This window comes from Parus major, chromosome 9 (genome assembly GCF_001522545.3).
Source record: "Parus major isolate Abel chromosome 9, Parus_major1.1, whole genome shotgun sequence".
NCBI classification, from domain to species: domain Eukaryota; kingdom Metazoa; phylum Chordata; class Aves; order Passeriformes; family Paridae; genus Parus; species Parus major.
Window position 1 is genome coordinate 7,972,484 of NC_031778.1, and position 22,181 is coordinate 7,994,664.

The 22,181-nt window shown below is 38.8% G+C and overlaps 1 protein-coding gene across 1 annotated transcript in view; it reads right to left on the bottom strand.

The window, feature by feature from the left end:
- Nucleotides 1–325: 325 nt before the first annotated feature.
- FARSB (phenylalanyl-tRNA synthetase subunit beta) overlaps nt 326–22,181 on the bottom strand; it is a 36,787-nt gene continuing 14,931 nt past the window's right edge. The window contains exons 15-17 of the mRNA XM_019007737.2: nt 20,752–20,869; nt 15,368–15,520; nt 326–598 (exon numbers count right to left, since the gene is read on the bottom strand). Of these exons, the coding sequence (XP_018863282.1) occupies nt 447–598; nt 15,368–15,520; nt 20,752–20,869 (423 nt within the window). The 3' untranslated portion in view covers nt 326–446. The remainder of the gene's footprint in view (nt 599–15,367; nt 15,521–20,751; nt 20,870–22,181) is intronic.

Sequence of the window (22,181 nt, forward strand, 5' to 3'; positions counted from 1 at the left end):
TTAGTTCTGCTCACATTCACTCAACATTTGCTCTAATCAATTATCTTATTTCATGCAGTAAGAAAAGAATGAGATTCCTGTTATGCAGCCATAATCAGTTACAGTATGAAGCTGTGTCTGTGGAACATTTCTGATTTTGAAAACTAATCATGTGCTCTGCCATTACATTTCTCTTCTAAAACACTGGGCTTTGACCCAACTTGTTTCTTCCCCCCTGCCCTTTGAAAACATTGAGGGCACAGCCTAGTCCGGGATCCCACATTCCTTCCCTGCAGAAGCCAGCCAGATTGCACTGTAAAGAACACATTTACTCAGGGAGACAGGATCTGTTTTTCTGGTTTATTGGAACATAAAAGCATAAGCGGATGTCCCCCGGGAGGCAGACACAAGAGGAGAGGGTGCTGCATGTGACAGTGGACAGCTGTCGGAGGATAAAAGTCACATCTTCACACGAAGGGCTCAATATTGATCTCTAGGACAGAGCAAGGCATGGTGAGCTCAAACTTGGTGATAACATCAGGGTGTATGACTCCAAGTTTCCCAATGCTTTGACCTTTAGCAAAGACCTCAGCACAGCGACCAGGAAAGAAAGCAGAGCCTGTAAAGAAAGTGAGAGAAAAATCAATATTTCTTTGGGCCAGAGGAGTCAATAGGCATTTAGTGTGCAGAACAAAGCACTCAGTATTAAACAGTTCTCTGTGCTGAGATGCTCAGAAGGGGCTCTCACATTCTTGCATTAAAAGTTATCATGATTGATAGAGAATGAGAAAACACTGACTTAAAAATCAAATGTAAAGCCCATAGCACGGGTATTTTTTGCACTTCAATTGTTTTGACTAAGTTCCTCCTGCAATAGAAATTAGCACAGTTGAGTCAGAGGGCTACTGAAATTAAGAACTTTTGCAGCCTGTAGGCTACTTAACTTCCAAATGTCTCCCACCTTAGTCTGTTTAAAGAAATAAAGCTTGCTGTCATCTAAAGGGTAAGTAGGCATGTCACCCTTGATTGTCTGTCACATAATTAAAAACAACCTGCATTCCTCATCTGGAGAAAAACTTTTAAAGAATTTTCCTATTCACCATAAAACTGTGAAACAATGAACACTCAAAGAAAGCCAAAGATCATCTTCCTCTTACCTCAAACCAAGTCCCAATTTTTAAATGTTACATGGAAGTTTTTCCTTAAAAAGTAGTTAAATTTCCCATGAAGAACTTGAAGCAGCTGTGTAGATTTTTTCATGGAAAGATTTTCCTGCCTGGGAACTTCCCTGTGTGTGGTGGCTCTACCAGCACTATTTTCAAGCTTGTCTATGGCAAGAGGTGACCTATCCTGAGGTGAGTGGCATTTTTATCTGACAGCCCTTCTAAAGACAAACCCAAATCAGACCAGCCAGTTGCTCCTTTGGAAAGCACCTCTTTCTGAATGAGTGTGAGGCAGCAAGGCACAGTGTGTGGGACATCCTGTGAGCTGTGCTGCAGGCAATGCTGCGACATCAAAGGGGGAAAGGGGAGAGGATGAAACAAAGCCACTGAATCCTACAGATTCTGAATCCTCAGAAAGCTCCTGAGCCCTGTTTTTAATGCTGCTGCCTTCAGTGTCCCCTGTGAAAAGATCACAAAAATTTCCCGACATCTGGTTACACCAAATGCTACTTTAAGTTCAGGATCAGTCCAGGACATTTTACTGTATGTATGAGGAGCTACTTAAAAAGGCAATGATGTCCAAATGAACCTCAAACCTCGAGAACATTTTCATTATACTCTGGTCACTAGTGGTCAAGCCCAGAGATATTCTCTGTTAGCTGCCCAGTGGAAATATTTCATTTAAGAAGTGTCTCCTATGAGGTCTGTAGTTGTAACTTGCAGCTACAAGAACAGCAATTAGGTCTTTTTCTCCTCCAAGTTGCTGCAAGTGCAAATTACCTTCAATGTCCACTTCAGTTTTGGCTACCTTGTGAAATCTGACCACAGTAGTAAATGACCACAGTAACATTGCTTAAAGGCTGTTTTAAAAATACTCAGAGCAAAATCTTTTAAATTATCCAGTTCCAGTCTTAGCTACAAGCACAAACCAACCACTTACACTGGATGTACAACAGTGAAATTACCTCACCCTGGATGCTACTGGCACATGACTCTAGCCAAAGAGACACTTGCCACTGCCAAGCTGCACTATTCAAAACAAGATGAAACAAATTTAGAAAAGAGTCAAATGTCACACATACAGATCACTTTGCAGACTGTGGGTGAATACATAACCTAAAAATAAAGTTGCCTTTTACTTAGTGGTAAAGGCTTTCCCATTTGTAAATAAAGATGGTATTGTACCAAAGATGTGAGCAGCACACAGAGACTTTCTTTTAGACACTTGATTGTAAGCTTGAACTGGCACAAGAGCAAGAACCAAGCAGAAACTGATAATGTTGGTGTGGTACCCCACTATAAATCTGTAGGAAAAAAGGAGCTTTGACAAAGGGTCAGTTAAAAAGCTGTGTCTGACTTGTCTGTTCTTCTGAGCTTCCTTCTATGTAGTCTTGGGAAAGTTATTTTATCTTCTTGCACATCTAGACACAGCTATGTCATGAGACTTAACTGTTTTTAAACTTGTAGTAGATATCTGATGGGGTCTAAAATAATACTGTACTCAGTCAATTCAACAAGGGCAGTTTCCCAGATCTGTGCTACTTCCCATTGTGTGAAACAATGCTGTTTTCATACACAACAAATGCTCTGCTATCCATCACCAGTTGTTGGTCTCCTAGTCCCAGTGAGTTCCAAATATGCTGCTCCAGGCTATGGGTTAGACACTGAGCAGAATTTTCCATCTCACGCAGCAACCGATGCTGGACCATGATGTTACTTTTCCTTGCACTTCCTTGCAGTGAAGAGGGAAATATATAATTAATATCAAGGGGGAACATTTAGGTCCCCAAAGTACAGGAAACAGGACCTTCAAACAATGTCTCAATTTCTAGTTGAGCTGACCCTGGAATGTTGGCTGCTTCACAGGGCAGTCACCAGTGTGCCCCACACTCTGCAGACACTGCAGTTGCAGGGCACAATTCTGTGGCTGGAAAAGATCAGACAATAAGCAGATAAAAATGAAAGAACCTGTTAAAAATTTTAGGGCTCCCATCTGTCCAGCCAACACATGGCTCTTGCACCAAAGAAACATGAGCTGAGAAACAGGTTTACAGAGAGTTTATGAACTCTGGTTAATAATGGAACTATTATTACGGTAATTGGCTGCACTACAGAATGCTTCAAAGTATATTCCTGCCTGCCAAAAGGGCCTCCAGACTGCATCCCATAGCGGGGATCTAAAGCCTTCCTCATCTCAGTGACTCTTCCTTTGACCACACAGGTGGTAAGGGAAGGAGGTTGGCTCATGCATTGGACCAGGTGGCGTTGCTCCATGTGCCTCTGCCATGGAACCAGAATTTGGAGCAAACATAAATTCCAGGTTCAAATATTCAGACATTGAAAAGGAAGCAAAGAAGGAAAAAAAAAAAAAAAACAAACCTCAGAAGAAACATGAAAAGCCTGAGCAGGAAGGGGGAAAAAAACCCCAAGCATTTGTAGCTGGGGGAGAGCTTTGATGAGGGACCAACCACAAGCACAAAAGGAGACCTGAGCTAGAGGAACCTGCTGTGCTGGGGCAAGAGACAGGCTGCAGGAGGACCTGAGAAACCCATGGAGCAGGGCAGCAAACCAGGATGGTAATCAAAATAATCAGGGAACAAAGGTAAGGATTCTTTTTATCCTAATTTGTGTATTTCTGGTATTATCAAGTAAACAGCAATGGTGGTTAGGATTTCTAGCAAAGCTTGTGTTATGGACTGGGCAGTGTTATGTGACTTCAGCTCTTGAAGTAAAGTAAAAACTTCAGAGTGAGAGTCAAGGCTGTATGAAAGACATGCTGAAGCTACTTGCACCCAAGGGAAATCAGCAAAGTGCACACAGTGTTATCTTTTTTGTGTAAGTCACAACAGAAGCTGAAGCCCAGAGTTCTTAAGCTCCAGTAAAACCTTGATGCCAAAAGGAGTCTTTCCAGAATCATTGGCAGCTGTGACCTGCAGCTTTTGAGCAGGAGCTCACCATAGTTTGTCCTGCCTGTCTATGCAGTATCATCCAAGAATAGCATGGTTGTGAAGGGCATGGTCTTCCCCAAGAAACTGTCCCTAGTCAGGGAGGCACAAAAGCACATCTGGAGGCCCCACAAAGGTCTGTTAGGAAGGGATTGTGATTGCTGCTGGTGTAGTTATCCTGAAAGGCTGCTCTTGTAGGTCAAACTGGTTGGTTGTACCCTCAACTACACTGAGAGTCAAAATTGATTTAAATATTGTAGTTTACTGTACCTTCTGCTTTAAGGATAACAGATTTATCCCTCTTGACAGTAAATCCTTTCTGCTCTGCACACAAATAAACTTCACCTTGAAAATCTAGTCAGAGATTGTATTGTCCTTGCTGATAAAGACCCAGACAGTGGCAGAGAAAGCCTGAAGGTCTAGCAGTGGCAATCCACCTCTTAATATGTCAGGTGTGTAAGTGGTAGTTAGGAGAAGGGGTGGGGTGAAATCGTATAGGCGTTGCTAAAGAAGGGATGCCAAAGCCAGCCCTGTCTTATGCTGACACACTACACGCAAGGGAAAGACAAAAGCTACTTCTCGTGGCTGCAAGTAAGAATTTAATTTCTAATGTTCAGTGATGTAGAAGTAATACCTTTAATTAAAGCTTCTGTAGCATGTCCTCAAAATCCGTAATTGCCTTTCTGTATTCAGGCAACAGGGCCACTTTGATTGCTTTGGGGTAATTCTTTGGCCAATAATCCAACTGAGCATGTAGTCTTTAGCACATTTTCTGGCTAATTGACCCTCAAAGAGCTCCAAGTTCCCTGCACTCTTTGTTGTCAAACACCTTGCACAGTTTCTTTTCTCTACCTTACTCTCTCTTCCTTTCAAAAAGAAATAGATTAAAGCTGTATTATAGGCCTGCAGTTGCACTAAGCCTTCAAACCCACTTGTTTGTTCCTGTAATTTGAAGGAACACTGGAAGCTGAAGCTTAAGAAGGTAACGGAGCAGAGCTTATCTGGCCTCAGTAGCCTTTCATCTTAATTCTCCTCCCTTTAGTGACTCCAGCTGCCCTTTCACTACCTCATCCCAACTCACCTGGGGAAGTATTTTGCCTGTGCTACACTGCATGGAATTTGGTTTTGTGAGGTTAGATGTTGGTTTTAGGATCAAGTTCCTCCCACTTTTGACCAATTCCTTCTTTTGGCAGAAAATGCAAATCAAATGCAGAGTCAGGGGGCACCATCAGCCCAGGCAGTGTGTTAAAAGGGAGCCCCCTCTTTCTGCCCATATACACAGCACAGAAGGGGTCCCAGAACCTTATGCAAACCAACAGCAACCTCAAAATCAGATCTTGTCATGGAATGATTTACCTTCAGCTAGTTCCTAAAATCACAGACATCTCAAAGCTTGCATGATTTCTGGAGCATACCGAGAGACCAATTGTTCTCATAAGTTGCACATTGTCAGCAGTTCTTCTCCCTTATATTCTCAAGCCCAGAAAAACCATACTTTGGGATCAGTGGGAGATTTGTCAACTTTAGACTCTTTATTTGTCTAAATCAAGCTAAAGCTGTGCCAGAATAACTGCCATTTCCCCAGATCACACCTAACTGTAGTGACACACCAGGAAATTCAAATTAGTACAATTAAATTTAAGGCATGTGCCTTAATTACCCCTCACAAGAAAATAATTAACACTTGACAAAAATCACAGAATCAGTATCTGTGTGATGTGAATGACTATGTCCTTGTCTAAAGGACATCCTTCATTCTGATCTCTTCCTGTTTTTCCAAAAGCCTCCTCATACAGGGCATAGCAGAATAGGGTAAAGTGACAATCAATTATTTACCTGGACTGCTACACTGGATATCCAAAAATAGAGTTGAATAATGAGTCCTTGTGCAGACAATAAGTCTGGGAACATGCAGAATCATCCATAGATTTGCAGTGGTCAGTCAGTAAATCATCTTCTCCTATTACAACTAAGTCAATGGCTGAGTTTCTATCAATTTGTATTTCAGGGAGGGTGTGAGGAAAACTAACTCTTCTATCTCATAAGAACCTGCATATACAACCCTATAAACTGGATTTTTCATTCTTGCTGTGGAGTGTCCCAGGAGCTTTAACAGAAGTTGTTTGATGTTGCTGGATGTCAGAAAGTGGTTCAAGAATGCAGTAGGTTTGAGGCACCTCTTCATTCACCAGTTATCCTCAGGATTACAGCAGCCTCAGACACTTAAAATTATCTGAGTAACATCACTGTGTTCCTGCCTTTCCTAAGGGAAGCTAATACTTGGGTGGATGCTGAGGCTGAGGAATGCAGGTATTTTGGGTCACTGATCTGGGTACAGCATTTCTCTTGCTGGGGTTCTCTTATTAAATACTGCATGCAGAAAAAAAAATTAAGTAGGAAACCTAGAAAGAAATCTATCAAATTCCATGCATTTCTCTAGAAATCAGTATTTGTGTATAATCATCAAAAATTTGCCTTTGTGGGGCAGTTGTGAGAAAAAGCAACTCTCCACTGGAGTTTAGTTGCTTTGCAGAGTTACCATTACACAGCTAATCTTTGCTGTTAGGCTGGTTTATCTGATTTATCCAGATTTATCTGAAATGTTATACTTTGTCTAAAAGTCACAAACCTAAGCTGATATTATGTCACAGCTATTTTGTCTACAAAACTAAAGAATTCCTAATCCCAAATAAAGCTCACTTTTTTTTAAAAAAAAGTCTTGTTATTTCACTTGAGTTAGAAAACATAAAGATTTGAATATTAAAAAAACTTAATTTATTTGTGTTCCCTGAGTGTTTTTATCACTCTTTGGATATCTAAAGGAATGATTCATCCTTGCAAACAACAGAATCTGTCAGAAACTAAGAAACAATAAACCATATGCTTTCTGGCAGGGGGTATAACATGGTCTATGTGTGCACAGCAAGGCAGCAGGTTTTAGCATGTTAGGCTCTGCTTTCACACAGGCACTAGAGAATAACAAGAACCAGCACTAAGCCAGTCTGCAGGTCAACTTCAGTGTGTCACATTTGGTTTGCATGTTGTTTAATCACTCATGTCCTAGACCAAGCTGCCCTCCTCTCCCAGTGACTTGACTGAGATAACCAAGAGCCACCTGATGTTCTGCTTTCACAGCTCCCCCCATTTCATGCCTTGCAGAAAACGACTCGACAATCTGGCATGGAATAATATATCATTAAACAATGAATCTCAGCAGTCACTGGAACTGTTCATCATTTAGTTTTAGCAACTAAGGCTTATGTTGCAAAGCAGTGCCTCGTGGCTGAAGCACACAGTGGCTCCAGCAAGAACAGAAATGCCTGAGCTGAGTGTGAGCTCAGCATTTCTCTGTGTAGCTGCTCTTTTCTAACATGTGCACCACAAGCAAAGATAAAGTCAGTTCCTCCACTGTGGGCAACAGGTATCTCTGGAGCCTGCATTCACACTGATCTAAACATTTGAGCCAATATCTTGCAAATTAAAATGTTATTGCAGAAATAAAAAGAAAAATAAAAGTAAGATTAAATTTGAAGCACCACCCCTCTGCCTTCATATCCAAGTTGAAAAATTGCACCAGACTGGAGAAGTGCTAAACTATAAAGTATAAAACTGGCATGCTCACATTTTATGGTGGCATTAATATCAGTAGGGTAGTGAAAATGAAAGGAGATGCATGCTCAGTTTGCCTCCAGCCACAGCAGGCTGAGCAGATGAGAATGGAATTGAAGGATGGAGCTGTGGGGATGGGCAAATGCAGCCTTTTTTAGAGGAGCCAGAACTGCCCCTGCACCCTGAGAAAGGAGCTGTGCTATTGCTGCTATTTCTGCCATTGCCTTGGATGATTAATTTCTTTTAGAAAGAAGGCTTTGCAATATTGAAAATGTGGTTGATGATTAAGAAATAATTTTCTATTTAAAAATGTAAAAAGTTGGAAATTACCTAAATCTGTAATTATACAATGCAAAGCTGTGCCAGACATTTAAAATTCTTGATGCAAGGAAGACTTTTTTCTGTTAAGACTTGTTATGATGTGTGATTAAAAAAGATAGTTGCCTTTGGGGGGAAAAACCAAAGGAATTAAACTCTGAGGAGGCCTCTCCAGTAAAGGAAGAGGAGAAGAGCAAAGAGCTGTCAGGGAGAAGACACTGACATCTTGAGCTCAAGGAACACAAATGCCAGTGATTTAGATGGCTCTGGTTGGTAAAAACTGATAGAAAATGAAAGCCCTTAACCATCAGGAGAAATGCTACTAGTCCCTGGAGCATGCCTAACCTGTCAGAATAAAACAAAATGAAAATATTGTAATCTTTAATAGTTAATACTTGCAAAAAGAGGCACTAGAAGACAGCTTGACAGTAGAAGATAGCTTGTGTCTCTTTTCAAATAGACTTGACACCTTTCCTCACAGTGTTACCACAGATTTTTTTTCCCCTCCCACTACAGAACACATACTTCTAAATGAGTCAATTAAAAGTAGTTTCTCTTCTAAAATAGTCTTCTGGATTTGAGAAACTAATACTTTCTTTGTTCTCTAATTGAATTTCTTTTATTTCATATATGGGGAAAAAAAGTGTGTCAAACATAATTTGGTGATGAAAGTTTAAAAGACAAAGAAGTCTAAGCCTGTCAAACAACCTTTTATTATCCCATGCTGTGCTAAAATAATGTACTTTCACACACCTTTTTGGGGATAAGGGTTGATACTTGAAGGGTATCAAGAAGGAACATTCAAGAAGTTTCAGAGAAGAGCTGAAATTCCACAGGAATGGAAAAAGCCCTTCTCAAACTCACTTCAGAGAGCCTATTTTTCATATTAAAAATCAACAGTGTAACACAAAGCTAATGAAATGAGACCAATTTCTAAAATCAAACTCTGTGTTTTGTCCCAAATTCTGTGCTGCTTGGCCTACCTGCATCACTTCCAACAGCAGGACACCTCTGAGGTGTCCAGTGCCAGTGTGCTGCCAAATTTTGATAAACCAGGTTGATCTGGAGGTACTCCAAGTATTGCAGACTCCCATTTTGTGTACATCAATAATACAGGCAACTTCCTAGCTTTCCTGGGTACCTCCCTGGGTATTAATGCAGTTAAAATCAAATTTGAGGCATTAACCCCAGAGTGAGAAGATACTTGTGATAGAACAGAAATAAGCTTGGCACAAATTTATGAGGATTTAGTTCCTATAAATCTGAAGACCTATTACAGAAAGAAAAGAGAGACCTGAGATAATAGACAATTAAAGGGACATTAAGTGAACAGCCACACCTACTTTAATAGATAATTTAATGAACTTTTGAGTTGTTAGAACTGTCATTCTTCATGTAACTAAGTTCTCTTGATGCTACAGAAAAATCTGTTCAAGAAAAAAGGATGAGAAATGAATTAGATCTCAAAGCAGTGGCCGACATTGGAAAAGCAACAAAAGCCAGTGACAAACATCCAAGTTTGCAAAATGATTTATAATTAAGCCATTTTAATGATCAATGCTGCCACTTCTGAAACATCTTGCAGAATTAGGGTAATACTTCTAAATGTACTAAAATTGGTCAGGTTTGAAAAAAAAAAGAACCTGTTCTTACCTCTAACTATTAATTCACTAAGGTTTCTGGGAGGTTGGGAGGGGACTAAACAGAAACAGGAGTGGAAGATCTTCAAGAACAATTTATTTGATAAATGAGTACTAGTTTTCACAATAAAAAAGAGGAATATTTTTGGCCAAAACCCCATCCATATTTAGTGCTGAAGTGAATGTGGTCAAAAATCAGAAAGTTCCTTAGAGACAAAAATGAGAGAAATAATTTTCACTTCAGAATATGTGATTAATAATAGTGGTTGAAATTCATCAAGGAACTAAAAAAATTATGGAAGATTAATTACTGGCTGCAGGAAAGACAGCATTTTAAAAAGACTTAGCAATACTGGAAACAAATTGTAGGTAGAGTACTTTCATTTACTAACAAGACTGGCTAAAGAGACAGAGGTGTACTAAGTTTTTAATAAATATTTCTTTTCATCTGGGGTGGGGGGGAGGTATTGTTGAGTAGAGTAAGGTGTTGTCCAGTGCACTGAGAAAATGAAGAATATGTCTGGTTACATCTAGATTAAGATGTTTCTAAAACACCAGGAGTCTCAGACATCAGAATTGTGGTGCAATTCTCAGAGCAAATACCCTGCCTGCTCGTGTTGGAGTTACAAAACTGGGAATTCAGAAGTGCTAAAAAAAAGTTAATGTGGTGCCAGCATTCCAAGGTAGATGATCTAAGTTGATCCTTGGTGACAAAAAAAATTATGGGGGACTGGCAAAAGTGAAACTAACAGGAGTGGAATACAGTGAATTACCAGCTGATGTGTTTTATTAAGAATGGATGCTTTCATTACTTACCAAACTTGTCATTTGAAAGACTATGCAATGGCACCTATAAAAATGCCAGTTAAGTGGGCTAAGAATTATGATACCTCCCAGTATGTCCAAAATGCTATTTGGAGGCCTGGTAAAATTGGCACATTTCCTTTAGTTATCTATGAGTAAACAGACAATTATTGACATTTGTGACCAATGCAATGGCTGCCAAGACAAGCAGCTGAAAGGCCAGGATTGCCCTTAAGAGCAATCAAGCTACAATTTCTTAAAATAAGGCAGGTATTAATAATGCCAAGCTCAATATGAGCACTAAACATCTGCATACAGTTCAGTCTCCCAATTTAAGCTGATGACTAGAGATAGATGCTGCAGTTCAATTCCATACCTCTGACTTGGAATTAGTCCCAGATTTCCATCCTATTGTCTTGTGAATTGAGGTTCATGGTCTAAATCTTCTTTTAAAGTTGTTTATTGTGTAATTATTACTATAAAAGCCAATGTTTATTGATGTTCTTAGTTATGGAGATAACTATTACACCTCTAATTTCACAGCTGAACCTTACTAAATGGAAAGCTATTACTATGATTTACTGTGGAATTAAAATTTTCTCCACTTTACCACACCTTTCATTTAATTAAATAAGGGCAGTAAAAAGAAGGGAGTGCAACTTCTTCTGTTTTTTTCTTTCTTTTTGTTTTTTTTTTTTTTTGAAAGACAACTGTCAGTTACTAAATGAAGCAAGAGTTACTCTGCATTTATTATGTACACATTCACACTGAACACAGGCTGACTTCCCAGCTCTGCTAAGCTGATCATTACCTTAAAAGAATGAATGGCATGAACATTTAGTTTAAAAAAAAAATTAAATCAATAAAATTCAAGAGTTAGCTGAAATCCCTGAGAATCAATACTGTAGAAAAAGGAAGCTCATGTCACAATAAAAATAAAAAGCTGATTCTTTTTAGGGGTTGCTTGATTTCATGAGACTGAATATAGAATATATTTCAATTTTGTCACGGAGGACAGTGGGGCAGGCAGGGGAGCAGTAGCAATGCACAGATTCTCTGTAACATTTTCTGTGAGTCTGTCAAGTTGTTTCATTTTGATAAAACAGGGATATTATCTTCCCTTTTCACTCTGTGCTCAGTTAAATCCCATGTGCAAAGTATGGAGACTCCTGAAAGGTACTGCAAAACCAGGGGTTTCTTCTTTAAATAAGGGACTCTTAAATGTTACATTAGGAGTGAAGATAATTACACCTTCCAGTTCACACCACTCCTTTGAAGACTGGGATTTATAATCCACTCTCAGGATCTCTTAAGCCCTTCTTTATTCTTTTCAGCCTAAGTAAGGCTTTACTATGGACCCAAACCCCATGATTAACATCACCTCCTGTGACTCTTGTCCTGATTTCTGGAAGAAAATTGTCATCCTGGATGGCCATGCAAAAGCACAAAATTACTAAAATATTGCAGAAAACACACCCATTCCTGAATAAAAGTCAAAATTAAGAATATCTTCCAATATAATAATAATAATAATAATAATAATAATGATGCCTCTAGTTTTCAGGACTGAAAACTAGAAAGGGAACTGAAACCAATGAAAGAGAACTAAAAATTAAGTAATTTTATGAAATTACCTGAAAATATATAACTAAATTTGTTGTCTCTTTCCACTTCTACTTTTAGATTTTAAAAATTGTTTACATTCTTATCATACACATCCATACTGATATTTACATTTTATCAATGGTATGGAATGGTTTAGTCTCAAAAGTTTTATGCTTTTTTAAAAATTATTATGGAGCACATACAAGTTTGAGGATTGATTGTATCTTTTCCATCTACATTTGATTATGGATGTGTGTGCCATAGAGCAAAGAAAAAAAACATTGTGTTTTTCTAGGCCAGTAGGATTCACTCTCAGAAAGTTAATTCTGGGCATTTTAAAGCAATGGGGAACATTTCAGACTTCTGTCTTTAAAACTTTAATTTTGTATGTTTAGTGGTAATAGGAAAACGAAAAGGTTGTATTAGTAACTTTCAGGGAAGTGGAAAGCATTGAGTGTCAAATGTATGTCAAAAACCTCAAATTCAGTCATTCAAAAGCCTCTCTTCCTTAAGGCTGCTCTCAACAGCTCCATCTCCATTTATTACCTAGCTCAGATTACACCAAAGCACAGTGTAAAGGCCAGGGGAACATCACAATTTCACCCATATTTTCTAGCATCTGTACTTTTTCCCAGGTGTTGCTAGAGAGGCAAAACCACTCTGACCTTAAGGTCAGATCACAGGGCACTTAGGTGTTGGCAGAACAGAAGGAGCTCAAATAACCATCATTTGCACATATGGACCAAGCAGCACTGTAGCACAGGCATTTCATTTTCCACAGAGAATTATAATTATAATCCACAAATATGTGCCCAATACATCTCTATCTATTCTCTACTGCTCATTTAAAGCTGGATTTTATTCCCTGTATTGTTTTGCAATAATCAGTGGAACTATTTTAATCAGTTACACAAGGACTAAACCCTACCTTTACATTGTGTTGTTTACTGGTCTCAAGCTTTGTTAAAAATTATGGACAGAGACAATACCTCTAAATCCCTCTAAATCAGAGCCCTAAGACAAACCCATTTCTTGCAGTATGAATTTTTCATTTGGCACAGGCAATAAAACAGCTTTGTGCAGATGCCTCTAAAAATCTGTGCTATTTGTAATGTCCTGATTTCAAACCTCTGAAGTAATTGGCACTGTTCTTATGAATTATTTCAATATCCAGAGGTCTCTTTCAGATGTTACAGGGTATCTTTGTTTCACCAAGCAGTTACCTTACTCCATCACCTGCTGGCATCTCTCTCACACATGCTTTACGGACAAATTGTGAAGCAACTTTAAAAAAACCAAAAATAACAAACAAATAAGCAAACCAACCATTAAAAAAAGCAAAACAAAATTCTCCAAGTTGCTCTGACTTCCAGCCATCTCTGCAGTGAAGGTCTCAAGCAAAGTTGGTGCAGTAACACTGCATTTGCTATGGCACCAGAGTATCAGCCATCTGCACTGATAGCAAGGTTAGATTCCAATGTCAAGACAACTGCAAAGAATCCATGTGCCATCCCAGGAGAGTTTCTGAATCACTGGTGAAACAGAAAGTTGTATATGCTTTTTTTTTTTTTTTTTTTTTGCTATAACCAAAAGCCACAAACTGCTTGTAATATATTGCACATGACAAGGCATAATCCACCCTCTGCACTAAATGTGTTGTGGAGTAATGTCCTGAGAATGCGGGGATTTTGAGTGAGCATTGTAAATCTCACAGCATCAGGAATACTGAGCAGCACTAATAACTAGAAATAACTTCTTCCCTGTGTTAGGATTATATTTGAGGTCTTTTTCCAGTTGCTTAAAATCAGCTGTCATGTTACAACACAGAATATAAAACGTTAGCAAATATTTTTCAGTGCTAATGCAAACCCTTGATATGTCTATTCAAAAACCAGCTACAGAAGAATTTTGAATAGGAACAGAACATTTCAGCTTGATTTCAATGGCAGCTGAGTAACCAACTCCCAGAGGCTCTTCCTAACTCCCCACTACCACAACCTCCCTTCCAAACAAGAGGCTTTGCATTACATGTTCTGTGCTTAATAGAATTAGAACCAGAAGTATAATTGTATTAAACATTCTTCTGGTGAACCTGGGAATCCTATTAACAATATTCCAACAAGCCCATTGAGAGTCTGCCTAAATAATACTGAGCAAAATAGTACTTTTTCAAAAAAAGCAGGGAAAAAAACCCATCAGTATGTCTGACATAAGTGTGCACTGAAGTGCCACGAGACTACTTAGCTCTGTTTGTGTTCTGTTTGGCATCTTGGCAAACAGAGAACAGGGAGACATCTACCAAATTTTCATTAAAGTTCTATGAACAGGAGAGTTAGGACAGGCTGCCAGGGACCCTGTGTCAGTGCCACTGTTCCAGGAAGTGCAGAATGGAGGCACTTCTTCAAGCTGAGTCACTTTGAGTCAGTGTCTCATACCTCTGAACACCATGACATGTAAGTAGAATCAGAGCTGCCATCCCTGTGGCCATGCTTTTCTAGTCTGTTTTTTCTACACTGTTATTTTAGGTAGCAGAATAGATGAGTTGCTGGTGCTGCTCTCTTCCATCAACCTGTATTCTTCCAATGAAGGAATCAGGTCAGCCTACTTGCTTTCTCTCTTACATGCACAGGCACATACACAGAGGAGATTCTGTACTTAAGGATGTTATTTTTAATTCATGTGCAGCTCACCCTGTATGGAGAAGGGAGAGGGCTGTTACACAACTATCTAAGCAGCAGGGTCAGTCTCAAAGACAGCAGCTCTTTGAATGAAAGATATATAAGGCATATATCTTCACATGAATGTATAAATAAAAGGTACCTATGAAAAAAAAAAAAACAAAACTATAGATATAGCTAGAAACCAAAAGATAAGGTGTAAGAAGTTGCCTTTTCCAGGCTCTGTTAGCCAAGGAGAATACAGTGGGTATCTGGCATATTCATCAGTTCAGTGATTCCTACGTACCCTTGCCATCAGCAGAGTAAATCATTACACACAGTCCACGAAGCTCAGGGCATATGCAATATTCTACTATAAAAATATATATTCTACTTAAAAGCTGTGAACTCACAAACTACATTAAGCTACTCAGGACAGCTCACAGAAAGACAGCAATCCCATTTTACAATCAGTGAATGCAGACAATGCCTTTTTACTATCATTCCATCATGCTGAAGTATGACAGCACATATAACAATATTAATCCTTAGTTCCTGAGAACAACCAAAACCTCTCCTCAGATTGAAGGGGAACATTTAAGTTCCAGAACAACCTCTGCTGTACACTGCAGTTCTTTCTTCCTTACCTTCAGCTGCCTTGATGGTGTAGCCATTCTCTTCACTTGGTGGTACTTCCAGGACCTGCATGACCCTGTCCAGCAAACCATGGATGATCTCAAAGCCTGGGCTTTTGTTGTAATAAATCGCACATAAACGTCTATAGTTTCTCGCCCCTACATCTGCAAAAGAAGGAAGCAATTATGTTACCCAGGAAACTTTATCACACTTCTAACTAATCTTGCCTTTTGCATCACTTTTACTGCCCCATGAGGCACTTGTGGCTGAAAGGAGAAATAAGTATGTAAAATGCCTTCTCTGACAGACCTGTCATGTAGCCTGAGGAAACAACGGAATTTCTTTAACCCACTGGACTCTCACAGTCAGGAATATAAAGAAAGATTTAAAGTACTCTAGGCCTTGAGCAGGAAAGAGTGTTGTTATATACAAATATCTTGTATGCAGTGACAGGTACCAAGCATAAAGCTAAGTGTTAAAGAAATTTAAAATAGGCAAGCCAAAATGCAAATACCCAGTAGGCATGGAGAAGCTTGTGATGCTGGTGGGAAAGCTAAATATTTATAGAACTCAGCTGTAGAACAACTACCAGCACAAAACAACCAGCCCACAACCTGAAATGAGTGAAATAATGTTAGCATGGTGATCTGTGAAAATATCTTAATTCATAGAGGTTCCCAAATCACAACTGATGCTCTCTGGGACCATCTTGGACATCCCTGTAACCAAGTGATTATGAAAAATGTGCTACACTGCACACATTCCTAAGACAGAAACATAAGTATCTCCCACTTTGGACAATTCCTTAAGTCAAACCCCTGCCTTATGCCTTCTGACATTGATTTCAGCAAAATAAGTTTGTTTTTTTAAATTTTCACAATGAGCATATAGTAGCATGTTGTTGTACCTTGTGGCTACCCCACTGCAATGCACACTGTCTAGGACTAGTGTGGCTTTTGAGGCTTTACTCATGGTGGGTTTCAGCATGTTCATCAAGTCAACAGGAACCAAGCTCAAAGAAACAAGAAAAGGAATGGGTTTTTCAGGCAGCATAGAGTTAAGCAGTGAAACTTCTTCACAGGATTTTGTGGATACCAGGAGTTTACACAGCTCTGAGGAGGCAGATGGAGTCCATAGCTGATAAATCCACTGCTTCTTACTATGAGAATCACATCTATGCTGGGAAGTCCCTGAGCTACTCCTGGCCACAGAGCAGGGGAGCCCTCAGGCAGATTGATTCACTTCTCCCTCAGAAGCTCTCCTGCCCTCACAAGAGCTTTCAGCTGGAGTTAGTCAGAGCATTAATATCTACCACATGAGAAATTACTGCTCCAACTAAACATTTAGTGATATAAAAATCTGCCAGGAACTAAACAGGAAAGCATTTATCAAGCGACCAGAAACACACAGGTTAACACAGACAGTAAAACACAGGAGCAGAGCCTACACCCCAGATGAAAGCTCAGCCTTTTTGAGACAGAAGTCATCCAAATCTTCTAGGGCAGCTACTTGGTGCCACAGCTGCAAGTTCTCTCATCAGTCACTGAAAGCTGGACTTACTGTGGCAGCAAGTCTGCAATTTGTCATTCAATATTATTTTCCTGTCATTAAAATAATGAGCAGTGTTAAATAATGCTGGAGAATCCAATCCTGAAGTTAAAATGGCAACACAGGAAAGTAAAGGCTACAGAGAAAATATGAATAAATGCAGAGTCTGATTTTGGGTCTGAGCACTCTGGTGGCTCTGTCTGTGTGTCACATGTGTCTCTGCCAGCTCTACTAAGATACTAACAAGTAATGCAGTCATAGATGGACAACAATTTATTTTCATGTTATACTGAGAAACAGAATAGAAAAACATTGTTTCTCCTTCCCTAAGACAGCATGTTCTTTGGGCTAGATGTTCAGTAGAATGATTTCCTTTATTTATGAATCATTATAGTAGCAGATTTTGTGACATCTGATTTTTTTTTCATTATGATTAAGATAGTCAGTGGTGCCTTCAAACCAGAACTCTTAACTAAAGCATCAGAAATAAACATACACATTTTTTACATGTCATGTTTTCAATTTTAGGAATCTTTGATAAAGGAAATGTTTTTTTCAAGTGTTATAAAACTTACTCCTTTATGGAGTTCAATCACAACAGAGGAATTTTATTCACTACAAGTGATAGGAAGGAAAAAGATATTGGGAATTGTAGGCAAAAGCTGGCAGATGTTAGAAATCTTCAGTTCTTTATAAGTCATTTAAGAGCTCTCATGTCATGCCATGAAACATTTCTATTTTTCAAGTGAGCTTGCCAAGTATGTCAACCCAAATTATACATAAATATATATATATATGTGTGTATATATTTTTGAGACTTCAAAGCACTTCCTGGGGATGCTGCTGAAAAACAATCCAAAGGATGGGCAGCTGCTTAGGAATCTGTGAGCCAAGAGTGCAGAGGAGGATAAAGCAACGTTGTACACTGTTCCCTTCCAAATCAGAGCTGCTTCAGAAAAATGACCTGGTGATCTGAAAAGGGACACCTGCTCATGAAAACTTGTCTTTTAGCCTCCCAAACTATTTTCTGCAGATAACCAACACTTCCAGACGGTTGGAAATATGCTTCAAAAGGTGGCAGCAGCTGTATTCACAGATGATGCAAATTGTGCTAAATGTGTGCTACCATAAGCTTGCCAGATTCTCCAAGATCACTGGTCAGAGGTGATTTTCCAATGGATTAATTTCTTTTGTTGTGGTGAGAGAAAGGGTATTCTCTCAGGCCTGGTGGTAAAGGTGCTGATTTACAGCCTAAACTAGTGTAACTATCCTACAGAAGTGATTACCTAGTGATACAAATCACCCACACAAATGCTGCGCAACATATTCAAATCCAGTACATTTCCTTCTGCCCTGAGAAAAATCATTTTTGCTCAGATTTGGTTCCATTTAGTTATATTAAATATAACTAAAAAAAACCCCTATATATAATATATATGTATACATACACACACACACATATATATATATAATACAACTAAATATAACTGCCACACATTTTGCTAATTTAATACATCAAAACTTTCTGTCAGGTAAGTTTGAAGAGAAATATGTTCAGTTCACCTGGGTAAACACAAGTTCTGTGTAAGAAGGTACTTCATTAAAGTGTTTAAAAGAGCTAGTCTCATTTACACATGGATGACTGCAAGATGCCATTTCAAATACAGTTAATGTCAGTACTCTTTTGACCCATACTTTTGAAATTATTAATTGGAAATTCTGCATGCCAAAATCATGAAATAATAAAATTAAATTAAGTCAGTCTGATGACATAAGCCTTGTGCAGAAAATCTCATTCCATATGTGAGAGGACGACCCCACGTTTTTCAATGTTTGCAGTTGCCTTTCTCCACGCCCCCCACTGCCCTCCCCAAACAGTTTATTAGGCAAGTTGAATTTTGGAAGTCAGTTTGGAGAAGACAGTAGTGATTCTAAACATAACATTAAAGCCCATTTCAGATACTGTTCACAGTCTGTAAGGGCTCAGTCCATGAGAGGGCTGCCCACTGCTGCTGCCTCACAAGTCTTTGTTTGTTGCGATCATTCCCATCAAAACTAAGAACACCACAAAATCATTCCTTATAAAACTGTTAAGCAGCCATCCACATAAATGAAAGCTTTCAAGAGCTGCACTTGACAAACATGAAATAAAAGTAACAATTGAACTCCCAAATTTTATAATGCCAGAGTAAATGTGCTCCTTAGTCCAAGACAAACAGTTCCACTCTTGGTTCTGAAGAATGCTGATGCTATTCTGCCATCTGTCCCACGTTTTGTGCATTCTAGCTGACTGCATGCCCAACAAGGAATGAGCTGCACCACCAAACTGTCTGCATTTAATAAAAAAGAGCCTACAGTTCGCTAAAACTGCTTGTTTTGCTTGGCAAGGCTCTTTTTTCTTTCAAAAAGGAAAAAAGGTAATCTACAAATTAAATTCATCACCAAAGCAATTTACTTGCCATTTTGTTTAGGCCTTATATAAACCTTTGTTTTGCAGATCCCAGATCCTTCAAACACAACCACTAAAATCTGAAACCAGATAATGAAACAACAGAACCATTGCTACCACTGAATTTAAAGTAATGTCAGCCTTTTTACCAAGGCAAAAATCCATTCAACTCCTCCCAAAAGTTGTAGCTTGGGCACTCATTTTCTCTCAATATACCATAGAGAAAGACAGAAATCAGTAAAATTTAGGCAAATTTTTAACATTTAAAAATCTGTTTTTACAGTTCATTTTACTATGATGTATTTTTCCAGACAAAGATAATTTGAAATTTTGATCATATACAGTGAAATCAGTGCAAAGAGGCCCCAAGACAGAGGAAGGATTTCATGGAAGCTTTTGGAAAGTGAATGAGCTGCTTTGCCTGTTTCACATATTATGGCTACAGAACAATTCCAAAGCAGACACTCTTTCTTAGAATAGCTAGGTGAAATGGAAAGATAAGGATAATATTTTTATTAATGAGAGAGGAAATTTTAGACTGTGGAGCTTTTTATTTATGGATACAGTTTTTTACACAGACTTGCTCCATTCTCAACCCTGTACCTCTGCTACCAATCTCATTCTTCATATTAGTTATCAACTTCCCAAAAAATAATCTGGGAGAACAAATACAAGCAAACCTGTTTAAAGATGATGGAAAAGGGACTCATGTTGAGACACACTGACCCCAAAATCTCTCTGGGATAGAACCTGCCTATAAATAAAAGCTGCTCTTCCCAGGCTTGAGACATTCTGCTTTCTACCAGCTGGCACAGCCCTGCACATCCCTGAGACTGCAGTGGTATAAACAGGCTCTAGAACTGTAACAGCAGCATGTCTTTGGTATTTCTGCATCCCAGGGGTTGTGCCACTTGCAAACATGATGAGCAGGTAGTTTCTTTCAGGAGATACATCCCTGATAAGAATATCAATTACATTCCTGATAAGAAGACAAAGGAGCACTAGATTAAGAGCAACAAAAATAGGCACATCAACATAAGCAATTTAGAGCAATTACTTTTTGATGCAAAATTTTCTTGTCTTTATGTTTGCAGTTTCTCAGTATCTGTGACAGATTTTAAGGAATATTTAGATGCCTAAAAATAGTTGCAGTATATCTCCTTGCACTTTTGAGAAAGCATCTTAAAATGAACGTTTCCAGACACTCTAAAATCCGGCCTGTAAACCAGGCCATTAAATCTTGTGCTGTGCACATTAATACAAAACTCCATTGTAGTATGAAATTACTATTATTATGGAAATGCCTATTTTAAAGGAAATACAGATTTATTTACTATTATCATTTGGTATGTAAATGTATTTCCATATCAAAGATTCTGAGGAACCTGCTCTTCTTACCTGTATTAGGATCTTTTACTACAATGTCAGAAATCTCAAAGAGTTTGAGAGGCAAGGGCATCTTTCTGTTGGCAGCAATAGTTTTCAGCAGCCCAGGAAGGAGGGTTGTACGTGCCACCTGCAGGACAAACAGAGATGCTGCAAGTCAAATACCTTCCAAAATATTGTTTTCTCCATTTGTTTTTGTTTTCTCCATCCATAACAGGAATTTAAAAGTAGTCAACTGCAAATACTGCACTCATCTCCTGTGTTTAAGCAAGCTTGATTTAGAGTTACTAAACCTGGAAATGTACACTCTCTCCATGTTCTATATACTGCTTTTTCTCAAAGGGTTTATATGGGAGCTTAAGAAGTGGTACCATTTCACAGGTATTCACAGGAATTGCAGTGCAGGGTAGAAAAATAATACAGAAAAGTGAAAAAAATTCCCATAAATTTACTCTCACTTATACAAAAGGCAAATTCTAAGTGCAGTTTTGGAAACATCAAGTGTTATCTAAAATGTTATTTTTATAGGAAAATGCTATGTAATATTCAGTCATGGACACCTGAAATCTGTAGAAAATGTGTTCAAAGAACCAAGCAAGAGACAATTGTGTCTGTGAATGTATCTGTAAGAACAGTAACATTTCCTGTGTTCTCCATTCAAATACTTCCTTTGAATTGCACCTTTTTTATTTACCAAGCTAGAAGAGTTTGATTCAGTAAATCTAATGTAAGAGGGGTGGAAATGACTGCTCCTTGACTGCAGGTTAGAAGTCACCATGTGCTCAGCCACAGTTACTTCTTATGCTTGGTCATGCAGCATTTCTGTCTCTTTATCCTACTTTTCTTAACCAATGAGGAGTTCCAGCTGCACACTCAGTGTAAGACAGACCCTGGCATCATCTTGCCCTTTCCTTGCTGGCAGAGGACAGGAGATGGGGGAGAGTTATCCTGAGAATCTCATCCCAGCTACCATCTAAAGCTGAAAGTTTATAGTGCATCACACAGAGCAATCCTTCCCAACTTTCAGGGAGGCCTACATTTTAAAAAATTGAAGCTATTTTGCCACAAGGAAGTATCCATCCAATAATAACCCTGCTTAACAGCACTGCTACTGCAAAGGCCTGCAGTCTTGCAAGAACAGGAGTCTGTATCTGGCTAGAGGGGCTGCCATGTTTTCTCTTTTTGTTCACACTTTGTTTGTTGGGGGTACATTCTGTATTGCTCACTGTAATCACCATGCTAAATGACAGAAGTGAACAGCTGGTAATGGTCTAAACAGGTTCCAGTGGTGTCTTGCACGACTGCTTATTTGTGGTACCAAATAAAAGGTGTGCAAACAGTCTGTTCTTGAATCTCAGAACAGCAGAAGACTGTCATCAATATTAGAGGTAAGATCTAGGAAGGTATTTCAGAAACTCAGAGAAATCAGATGTACTGAAGGT